The following is a 12,266-nucleotide window of genomic DNA, read 5'->3' as shown; positions in this document are numbered from 1 at the left end:
CGCAACAAACACACACAACTCCTGCCGTGATAACAGTCATGGTGATTTAATTTGACGTTTTCTGTGATTTTATTGTTTTCTGATTCACTACAACTAATTTGGGAAAGTATTTCAAAGAGAGAGTCTATGAACATACAAACCTTCTGAATAACACCAAACAGAATCACCTGATGACATTCTTGCCTTGATGCTCTGATTTCCAGCTGAAAAAAAGCAATTCTACTTTCCTTTAACAGGATGATGTTCAATGAAATGCAGAAACATTGAAATGCACTGGGAATGAGGAAGTTGACATATTAGCCAAGCAATCATTAAAATCACAGACAAACAATACATAAATTCCGTTAAGTAAGGCTGAGGTCAAAATTATTGTCAAGGAGCAAATGCCTAAAATCTGGCAAGAATATTGGGACATCAATGACACAGGAAGACATCTTTACAGTATTCAAAACTATGTTGGTATGAATGAAATTCGAGGCAGGAACCAGAGGCAGCAAAGTCACAACTCTCCTGAAGACAGGACACACAGGACTCAATCAAAAACAGAATAAGCAAGCGCCCAACTAGACTGTCCACTCAATATAATCAACCAGAAAGAGTTAAACATGTGCTACTTGACTGTAACAGTTACAATGGGCAATGATTACAAAGGGCCCTAATAGCATCACTAAAGGAAGCGAAACTTGATTTTAAATCTGTCAGGAAGAGTCTCATGGAAAGTGTTGAATGTTTTGATTAGATACCTAAAAGACACTGGTATAGTAAATAGTATTTAAGGTTTTTCCTCTTTTCTTTGTATTGTTTTAGTGTTTGTCTATAATTTTCTACTGTTCCATAGTCCAGTCCAGCAGGGGGGGATAATGTGCCTATAGGCTGGTTGCCGACTGCCAATAAACCCAAAAGAAGGGGAAGAAGAAGAAGGCGCTGCACTGGGAAATGACGTTTTATGCGAACATACAGCTTATTAACAGAAACGTCTAACGAGACACGATTTACTTCATTTCCCACAATTCCTATCGTCCAACTTCCTGGTTAGATTACACGTAGCGTCACTACTGTGTAGAGGTTCAGAGAAGGAAAATAGCAACAAACGACGACTCTTACAGACTTATTTTATGTAACTACGCTTGTTAGTCACTCGTATATATAGACGTGTTTGTTTATTTTGATTACAATGAAGCCACAGTGGCGTGTGTCGCTGTGTTTGGCCTCTCATGTAGGCTAAGCTAAGTCACCAAGCTAATATTTGCCAGAGTAGTTAGCAAGTACTTGGGTTGTTTACAATTTTTTCTCAAAGATGTATACTTTATTATCTGGATTATATAAGTACATGTTCCAAAAGGACGAATACTGCGTGTTGATCCTGGGACTGGATAACGCTGGGAAAACGGTACGTTCAGTTATAATTTCAATTTATTACAACAAGGTGAATTCGTTGTTGACTGTGTTTAAGGAGAAAGTGTGTAGCTTTGTCCACAGTAAGTAAGTTAGAGTGAAGAGCAAACCAAACTGTTGTTAAATAACCTATCAGCCATCATCAGGAAATGCTATCTCATATTAACTTAGTATGGATTAAGGGCCACTGTCCAATGTGGCACACATGTACTACCAATACAGAGCATGGAATACAATAACTGTTAATAATGATAATGTTCAAAAGGGGATATTCAGTAGCTACTTCTACTAAACTTACAAAAGCGTCCCACTGTCGACCTCCAGTCTTAAATTGTTGAAGCCAGGTTTGAGTTCCAAAATTTTAACAAAATTATTATCTAGCCCAACAGATATTTTATGTGGCCTAAACTACAGTCATGTAGGATACGTAATGGAGGAGATAAATAAATGACACTTAATCAATAATGTAGTTAACCGTTGCTCCAAATCAAGCCATAGATTTTGAACCTTCTGAGGTTCAAAAGAGAGCCTCCAATTTCATTTTGCACTTGATGCACACACCTGAAACCTTATTCAATTTGTGAATCTTTCCTCTAGCATAGTCAATCCTTGTCATCAGTTTGTATTGCATGAGATGTAAAGCTTCATTAACAGGAACTTCACAAGACACATTCAAGCATTTATTCATTATTCATTTTCACCAATATTTGTTCTGCCCAAATCCATGTTCCATTTAACCCAACTTTTCTTTTATTCTCCCAGTTTTCACAAGGAGAAGAAAAAAATGCATACATGTGAACATATGTACCTAGTCCCACGTATATTAACTCACATTCATATACATTTACATGTACACAAGCATACACAGAAAAAAATCATATTTTCCCCCCACTGATTCCCAACCCAACTTGTCTCAAGTAAATTCTTTATATTGTTTGAGTTTTGGAGGACTCTATATAATTTACCACTAAGACCTTTTGTTTTATCCTAGCTGAACAGTACATCATCAATAACACCCTGCCTTGTAGTTGTTTCCAAATTAAAGTTCTCTATGAGTAATTGTTTTAATAGAAGATGCTTCCACAATACTTTAAAATGCCTCCTGCAGTTAACACTCCCAAGTAAAATGTACTGACATATCCAAAACAGATTCTGAAGCCTGACAAAGTATTCAGTTGTTGATGGAGTTGCATACAGTATAAAAACAGTGTTTTAAAGTTATAGATTTTCCAACTGGAGCTATACTTTAACTAACCTAACTGCTTTATTCATGATAGTTAAAGATACAACAATGAAGTATGTTTTATTACCTTTTATTACCTTGTATACTAGTTGAGTAAATGTGCTTCTAAGTGAAACAGTGTCAATTTTCTCCGTAGCTAGTTGGCTACTGTATGGGTTCACTTCACAATATGCCTACTATTATTATTGTTCTTGTTGTTATTATTATCATTATTAATTGTGTCTAGTTTGACTTATCCACTAATCTTACTGTTGTCTCTCTCTACAGACCTTTCTGGAACAAACCAAAACAAAGTTCAGCAAGAACTATAAGGGAATGAATTTGTCAAAAATCACAACTACAGTTGGCCTGAACAGTAAGTGGTGTCCCAGTCTGTCTTCAGTCGTGTGTCATGAAGAGTAGTGAGCTTCTTACTCCAAACTATGACTTCCCTGTGTGCATCACCTTTCTGTTACACCAACAAAATCCAAAGACAGTCAAATTTGGAAGGCTTTTTTAATTTAATTTTATTTTATTGTTTGCTGTGCTGCAGTGATTAATTGTTATTTGCTACATAAATCATTTCCGGTGAAAATAGTAATGATGTTACTGCATTTTTACAGATGTATTCTCATAAAAATACAGTCTCCAATCTGACCAGGGTGTGAGAAGTGTCTTTACCCTGCTAAAGAAGGGTGAGGTCACATAGACATCAGAAGCAGTCAATAACTCACTTGAAGAGGAACAGGGTAGTGCAGCTTATGTCCTTCTCATGCATTGTTAATTTTTAGACCTCATCATTATGAAGTGCTCTGCTGGAAAGCTGCAGCTGTTGGTTACTGGTACAAGGACAAATATTGCTGCAAGCTCAGGCCAGCCAACACCTCTACATTCTGTGATGACCGATGCTGCTTGTCTTATATTTTACAGTAGGTGTTTGATTCTTCCCGCTGCTCTGTAATGTTTCTTATGCATGTGTCATTTTCCTTCACAGTTGGTACAATTGATGTGGGCAAAGCTCGTCTCATGTTCTGGGATCTGGGAGGTCAGGATGAGCTCCAGTCTCTGTGGGACAAAGTGAGTTAAAGAATAAACCAACAATAGCCTGAGGGAGATTCTTAACCAGCCAGTAAAAATAGTGGACTATAAGAAACACGCACTGTACATAGTCTCATACTCCATCCAGTCATGATATACCTCATTTGGTTCCTCAACCCAACATTTTTCTCAAAGTACAGTGACTTAATTCTCAAAATATTATGTCTTTTTTTGATGCCCATTTCTGTAACATTGTGCAACTGATGACACTTCACAGTCACTCAGTGATTGCTTGTGTCTGCAGGTAAGAAAGTAAGCAGGGTTTGAACTTGTCTCCACTCTATTTTTTTCATTTGTTACACAAACTATTTCTGTCACTTTTCATGTGAACAAACTAGTGCAATACTGTGTCGGGGGCCCTTTTGATGATGCAGTCAGTCCGCTGTGATGTTGCCGGTTCTTTCAATGCAGAAGTCTGCTCTGATGTCCTGTTTGTATTCTTTATGTTTATTTTTAGTACTATGCTGAGTCCCATGGAGTCATCTACGTGATAGATTCAACTGATGAAGAGCGTCTGTCAGAATCAAAAGAGGCCTTTGGTGAGTCACTCTGTGCGCTGTAATGTGTGTGTTCTTGTTTGAAACAACCCCACGATAGCCATTAAGCAACACATATCAACCATAGTCTGTATAAAGATGGACGTAGCGAGGTGTGATGTCACCCGTTGGTTTCATTGAAGCCAGTTTGAAGCGGAGAGTTGCAGCTTATGGTCGGCGCCATCTTTTCCGTTTGGAGCCAGGAGCTTCCAAATGAGGAGTGTGGGGGTGTTGGTTTTCACGCTACCTCGGACCCAAGCTAACGCTAGCTTACTGGGAACACTGAGCACTGCTCTTGAGCTAACGCTAGCTACTTTAGCTAAATTGTGCTAACAGGTTTTCTAATCAAGTAACATTAAACTTAGTGAAATATTGTGACAGTAGTCCGACTCAATGCGAGTCTTGGAGCTGGAGAGAGCAGCAGGTGAGCCACCTGTCAATCAACACCCACACGACAGACATCAAAGCTACTATCAGTCTTCAAATCTTATTAATGGAGCAATAATTTCCAAAATGACAACGAGCACCCTTCCTAGAGGGCCCGAATTTAGCAATTGAGACTGTAGTTGAAAAAAATGATTGACTTATTATTTCCAGAGAGAAGTTGATGCTTTTTCATTTAGAGTCAGTTGGAGCATCTAGCAACCGTCTGTGGCACTTTAAGGTATTTCTGCACTGGACAGAGAGGAGCGGACTCTTTAAATTGCAAGGTCACCAGACATTGTGTGCAAGCGGAACATTATCAATAATTAATTTACTGCCTGCTGCACCACTTACAGTGTTTCTTCTAGAATTTTTTTCAGCAGCAGTGCTGTAGTTCGCACGCAGAGCCCATGTTGCCAGGACCCGTATTTGTGCACACCAGCAGTGAAATAACTTAAAAGTACTTTAGAATTGTTCCAGATATGTTTATTCATATTCCTCAAGCCATGTGTGTGATCTTTTACAGGAGCTTTTGACACTAGAAGGACTCTGGAGGCTCATGTAGCTATAGTTATAATAAATGTCAAAGATTGGGGAAGAAAATGTTATGTTATTTGACTAAAAACTATGTTTTTTCACATCATTTTGGACCTTAAAATAGTTTCTCACAGTACACTCAGACATTAGCAAGAAGAAAAGTGAAACAAATATGCTGACTGATGAAGTTAACACTATGTCCTGAAGTAATCCTAATTCAGAACAGGATTAGAATTGATTTATATTTTAAATAGAACTAAATAATGTTGCCAGAGCAGCAACAGTAATGTTCACAACATGCCAGTAAAATAAATAATATTGCTGACATGAAAATAGTGAGTGAAGTATAGAATGAATGAAGAACACAGACATCAGTCAGTATGAGTCCTTCCTCCTGTCCTCTGCTGCTGATGAGATTCACTGCTGCAGGTACCGCTGGTAGAGAGGAGGAGCTGGTGTGTCTCAGCCAGCAGCTAAGTTTACAAGAATATACATTACAAACTAAGCTTAACAGTTAGGCTACATACAGACAGCTTTTGTTTTAGCTTGTTCATAACATTTCACTATTAGCCTAACTAGCAAACTATGGTTGTGTAAAACATGCCAGCGGTGGATGGAGACTGTGGGCAAAGCAGGTGGAAATATCACTTTTCTACATATTTATGGTTGTTGAACAGGTGGTTTGATAAAGTACTTATTGGCCTTTCACTCACAAAGGTTTTACTGCACTTACAGTAACGAGTGTAGTTGTTGTCAGCTCGAGTAAAACGTTATCTTTCACTTCACCTGCTTCACTGTCTCCACTTCTCTGCTCTGCTGATGCCCCGTGTGTGCGTGTGTGTGTGTGTGTGTGTGTGTGTGTGTGTGTGTGTGCGTGTGTGTGTGTGTGTGGAGGAACTGAGCCCCGCCCTCAGTCAAACACCAACACAGGGAGCAGAGGAGAGGACATAGAGGAGAGGCTGCAGCAATGACACCAAGGGCCCTATTTTAATGATCTAAAGCGCATGGACTGAAGCGCATGGTGCAATTGCATTTAGAGTGTGTCCAAATCCACTTTTGCTATTTTAACGGTGGAAAAATGGTCGCTGCGCCAGGCGCATGGTTCAAAGGGGTTGTCCATAGTCTCCTAATTAATCATGGGTGTGTTTTGGGTTGTTACATGCAATAAACCAATCAGAGTGTCAACTCCCATTCCCTTTAAGAGCCAGGTGCACTTGCACCCTAGTGGATTGCTATTATGACGGCACATTTGCCAAGTAGTAAGAAGGAGCGCTTCTCTGCAGAGGAAACAGATCTGCTTGTGCACGATCCATAACGAGCACACTGCTGCTCCTGGACCCTCCCGTGGCCACAGATCACCAGTTTAAGATCTTGTTCATTCATTTGTTGCAAATTTATCTTCATTTGGTTTTTGAAAAGGTTTATTTTTTTAATTACAGCTTTGGTTTAAAATCGTTTAGTTCAGTCATGGAGTAACAGGTCAAATCAGCAGGGTTTTAATTGCTGAACGTATGGAGACCTGATCACTGTAATCTCAAAAATGTTAAAGAATATTTGTTAAATATTGTTCAAAACTTAAATCATTAATTTTAATCATGTAAAGAATCATTAACACAGTTATCAGGACTTGATCAGCTCCAAGGTTCTGATCCTGCTGCTGGCAGCAGATAGTAGCTGTGCAGATTAATTTCCTTCTTTAGTTGAATCACTGTTTTCACCTCATTTATTTCCTCATGTGTTCCTCATGTCTTCATGTATTAATGCAGCAGGAAAGTTGATCTGTGTCTGATCCGTTGTCGTCCGCCTGTTTAAATACCTATATGTATTGCCACGATTTGGTCAAATAATTAAACAATTGAATTTGTCATTACTGCAATTAGTTAATTCTGATAAATATTATGACTAAGCATTATGACATGTATTTTTTAAAATATGTTAATATACACAATAATAATTGTTCACATTGTAATCCTTTTATTTGTTACCTTTTGCATGTTTGTGTGCTGCTGTGCGTCTGTGTGTGTGTGTAACAAGCAGAGTGTACGTGTGTTGTGCAGCCGTCTGTGTAGGCGCATATTACTGTCTTGATAATGGGCCCTTAAAATAACAATGAAACACTGCGCCATTGACTTCAGACCAGGTTTTTGTTGGTCAATAGCGCAGTCGCTCTCTGCTGCCTCAAGATAGCAATGCGCCTGACCACACCTTACTTTTAGACCAACACACCCATGGGCGCACTGATGCCTTCGCAAAATGACAACTGCGTCAGTCTTCAAATAACAAAGACACTTGCGCTGCGCTTGGCGTCGCTTTGCACCAGGCATAAGATAGGGTATAAGATCTCATTCGCTCACCACGCTCAGCTGCAGTCAGCTGCTTGAAGCAGAGAAGAAGTGTGGTTTGCATTCCTCGTGATTATTATGCACAGTTTTTAGACCTGGAGCTTCCTGCTTGTGTACAATGTGAAATTTCGGTGGTGGTGTTTATTATTTAGCAGCGGAGCTGTGCTGCTGTTGAAAGCATACAGGGGAAACACTGACGTAGGAACAGACTACCACTGGTCCTGCATGTTTAAAACTAGTATAATGAATGATTTTAAAGGTTAGAATATATTAACTCTGCACTAACAGGGTTAAAAAGTACTGTGTGCTGGTTAAAGCTTAGTCTGTGCCAATACCCGCACTTGTATTTGCAGGTATTCAAGTAACTGTCACACTGTTATGCTGTCACCTGTTAAAGGATAAGGTTTGATTTTCTGTTTTTTTTTTTTTTCTTGTCAACAAATTTCATGTGCAGAGCCCAACCAACAATGTACTCATCCTCTGTTGTTGTCCAAAAACTATTGACACATCATTCACTGGGATATGTTCCTTCGTCCCTAAAGAGAAATGGTTACCATAACTTGTTTAGAAACAGCTCCAAAGAGTAAAAACAGCGAAAAGATAGTAACCCTCAAGAGTGAGACTCCCAGTAAGACACTGCTGTGTATGTGTGGAAATGTGGTTCCGTTTACAGAGCTTCACTAGCTTGTTGTACTACATATCACACCTCTTCACCTTGTACTTGTTTTTGTCAGTGCACGTGCAGCTGCATCCTGGACCAGCTGGAGAGTCTTTAGAGACTTGTTGGGGCAGCCTGATCATAACGAATTACAATAATCCAGCCTAGAAGTAACAGATGTGTGGACAAGTTTATCTGCATCTTTTTGAGACAGGATGTGCCTGATTTTTGCGATGTTATGTAGATGTGAAAAGACAGACCTTGAAATGTGTTTTATGTGGGAGTTAAAGGACATCCTGATCAAAAATAACTCCCAGATGCCTTACAGTGGTGCTGGAGGCCAGGTAATACCATCCAGAGTAGCTTCCTCTTGTTTGTAGATTATTGCTGGTCCTAAAACCAGTCTATAGGCGCACTACTGCCAACAACTGGACAGGTGTTGTGCAATATACCCTGGTGAACTGTGGGATATGGCTCTGAATACCACTTCGAGGCAGTAAGAGGAGAAGTGTGAATGCAGTGTGCATCTGTGTGGGTAAAATGTAGTGTGTGTTGGTATATTTCAGTCGAGGGACACACTTGCCTACCTGGTGGTGCGTGAATGTGCATTTAAATGCTCAAAACCACAAGTGTGAGTATTGAGACAGACTCTCAGCTCATTAGGACGTCTGTGTTCAGTCACACAGCCTTGTCTATACAAATAGGCATTAAACTGGCCAGTGATTCAGTATTATTATTACTGACTGAATTTCAGTGGAACCATATCATGATAATATCATGTTGTATTGTTTAACAAAATTCAGTTTTCCAGTGTAATGATTCAAAGCAAATTGTAAGTAAAACTAACAAAGCGGGGGTTTGTTTTAATCATATGAAGGATCTTATCTAATGTAAAGCACTAATAACTCATTTAATGAGTAATTTATATGTGGCATACATTTGTTATGGAGATTAATATTGGAAAAATATTCCTTATTACTACCATGATACTGATTTCAGACATATTGTCTAGCCATAATGTATATTGATTCAGCTGTGGAAAGGTATTACATTGTGCAGCAGCCCTGTAATCATTTAACTCTCATCTCCAGAGAAAATGATCAGCAGTGAGGCGTTAGAAGGTGTTCCACTCCTGGTGCTGGCCAACAAACAGGATGTACCGGTACTGTACCATCATTATTATGACCATGTTCCAATTCAACTCTATGTTTTTATCTTTCATCCACACATCAGCTAATTGATCAAAAATGAAACTATGTCAGAGGTATTGATTAGCATGCCCTTGTGGTTTTGTCAGTTTTGCCTCGCTGTTGCAGTCTTCAGTCATATTTTGTGTCTGTTCTTTTCTCAGGACTGTTTGTCAGTGCCAGACATTAAAACAGCCTTCAGCGACTGTGCCCCGAAGATTGGAAAGAGAGATTGTTTAGTCCAGCCTTGTACTGCCCTCACAGGGTAAGACTGCTGCTGTGTGCACTGGTTAACTGGTCTGTGTGTCACATATAATCAAATCAATCCAGTATCCCCTGTGAGTAATATAGTCCCACCAATACTGGACTGCTGATACCAGTTTTTACATTTTTTACACTCAGCCTGTTTGTGAACCACAAGTGTTGAGAAGCAAATGCAGCATGAATCTCTGTGTTGCAGATTTGTCATAATGTAAACAAAAAAAAAAAAAAAAGACTTTCTTTCCCAAAAACATGACATCACAACTTGATATCAGTCCGAATGATGTCACTAAACGTATTGATGCCTCGCTGGCCAATACAGAAGTAGAGCTGCAACCATTAGTCAATTAATTGAATAGTTGATCCACAGAATTAATTAATCAGCAGCTGTTTTGTCTTTTTTTTTTTTTTTTCAAGCAAATACACTAAAGATTTGCTGGATGTGAGGATTTGAAGCTTTTCATAACATACATGACAGTAAACTGTATATCTTTAGATTTTGGACTGTTGATCACATAAAACACCTGAAGACGTCACCATGAGCTCTAAATTATTTGCAATTATAGTGGACACTAAATTATAGTGGACATTTTCACTGTTTTCTGACATTTTATCACTAAAATGATTAATTGAATCGGCCTTGTTATTAAATGCTATTAACTCACGTACTTAACACTCGTTGTGATGCAGGGATGGAGTGAACGAAGGCATCGAGTGGATGGTGAAGTGTGTGATCAGAAACATTCACCGGCCACCCAGACAGAAGGACATCACATAAGAAGTCATCAGCTCTCTTTACTCTCGTTGTGGAAGGCGAGTTTCTCCTCGAGGACATTCCGTATACACCCTGGAGCTGATTAACTTTCCTATCTCCTCGTGTTCGCTGTGACTTTGAACAGTGTGGACGTCTGGTAGCACTAGACAGAGTGAGACAGTATTTTTTTATCACCAAGCGAAATGTCAGACGTGCTTCGAACGGACCGTCTGTCAGTTCCAGATGTCACACCTTTTTGAAGCGGTTATGATTTCTTCTGCGTCATGTATGAGCAGTAACCTCGGTGTCTGCTGCTGCCTTAGTGCTGGTGTAACTACATCTGTATGGAGCTCCACTGACTGACACTGTGATCAAAAGAGTGTAAAAACATCACTTTGACACATAAATTCTCACCTAAAACATACAAAACTGTCATAGTTATTCCCTGTATGCACATGTGTCAGTACTAAACAACTTTTAGCTCACATTTTAAGGTTTGTACTCTCCAAACTGTACACTACCTCTAAAAAAAAAAAAAAAAGGAAACATTGACTTCTTTACCTCATCAGAGTGAAAGTAGTGAGGAATGTTGCTTTGTGATATTATTACTTTTATTGATGGATAAATAAAAACAAATTATTCCTAATCATGACTCATACTTTGACGAGGCAAAGTGGCAAATGCTTCCTCATTCTGTGGCAGCTGTGTGGATTTAAGAGTTTAAACCATAAAAATGTCAGCTGTAAATCATTTGCCGAGTCCAACTCTAAATAGAAAAGAAGAATAACTTATTACGAGTTTGATATACATTTAGGTGACTTGCTGTCTTTTCTGCACTGCTTGCTCACAGTAGATAAGTCACTGGGCTCCATACAAACTCTGATGCAGCAACACGAGCAGCATCAGAGTCCTTGCAGACTTGTGTGAGTGGTATGCATGTGATTCAGCAGCCACTTCACTGTTATTTTTGACTGTTTATGTCACTTCTGTATCCTTTTTACCCCTGTAAAACATTGATCGCTTATCGATCTGCTTCGGGAACATGTTTTTGTTTTTGTCCTTGTTTTCGATTGACTTTGGAAATGTGTATAAGTTGACACTACAGATGATTGGGTAACTGGACATTATATGTATAAAAACTAAACCCAAAAGGGTGCTGAACACACAGAAACCTTGCTGACCTCTGCTGAATCACTGAATACCAGCAGTTTAACTTGGTATGTATGAAGCGGTTAAGAAAATTGAAGGTGATGTGCTCTGTCAGTCATATATGGTATCATCATAATAAATTCATGATTTCTGAAACTAAATCTGTCATGTTTGACTCTGACTGTATGTTTCTATTATAGTTTCAGTACTCACATTGACTCTTACAGCTTCATCCAGGACTCTATTTATCAGACTGTGAACAATAATTATAATATTATTAACTAGATTTTTCTTCTTTTTTTACTACTGGAATTTAACTGCAACTGCAATGTACAATTTCATTGATAATTGACTACTCTGCAAATATGATTCAATGTCAGCATTCACAACTGTTCAGTCTTTCACAGTTTGTTCAGTCTTTGTTGATTATTTTAAAGCAGACATAATTATTGTGGGAAACAAGTCATATGGAAGCTTGCTAGCTTGTTGCCGATGGTAAAACATCTGTAAAATGACTGAGGAGGAACGGAGCAAAACAGTAAAAACTCCTGACCCTTCAGGTTTACAAAAGGTGAAACATCAAGAATGTAAAACGGATGTTTGAGATGTACATAGTCATATATAGATATAACACAATATGCAGATACTATTTGTGGGAAGTCAAAATGTCTCAGTATGTGCCATGTCCACTGTGTTTTAATCAC

General features: G+C 38.8%; 1 protein-coding gene across 1 annotated transcript; it reads left to right on the top strand.

Annotated features, from left to right (window-relative positions):
• Positions 1-1,005: 1,005 nt before the first annotated feature.
• arfrp1 (ADP-ribosylation factor related protein 1) lies at positions 1,006-10,959 on the top strand. The gene is made up of 7 exons (XM_067588473.1): positions 1,006-1,390; positions 2,906-2,993; positions 3,612-3,694; positions 4,173-4,254; positions 9,303-9,373; positions 9,563-9,663; positions 10,350-10,959. Exons 1-7 carry the CDS (start codon positions 1,298-1,300, stop codon positions 10,435-10,437), a joined length of 606 nt encoding a protein of 201 aa, XP_067444574.1. The 5' UTR covers positions 1,006-1,297; the 3' UTR covers positions 10,438-10,959.
• Positions 10,960-12,266: the final 1,307 nt, after the last annotated feature.

This window comes from Thunnus thynnus, chromosome 4 (assembly GCF_963924715.1).
Source record: "Thunnus thynnus chromosome 4, fThuThy2.1, whole genome shotgun sequence".
In the NCBI taxonomy this organism is placed as follows: Eukaryota; Metazoa; Chordata; class Actinopteri; order Scombriformes; family Scombridae; genus Thunnus; species Thunnus thynnus.
The sequence above is the reverse complement of the archived record's forward strand: the minus strand, read 5'-3'. Positions and strand labels throughout refer to the sequence as shown.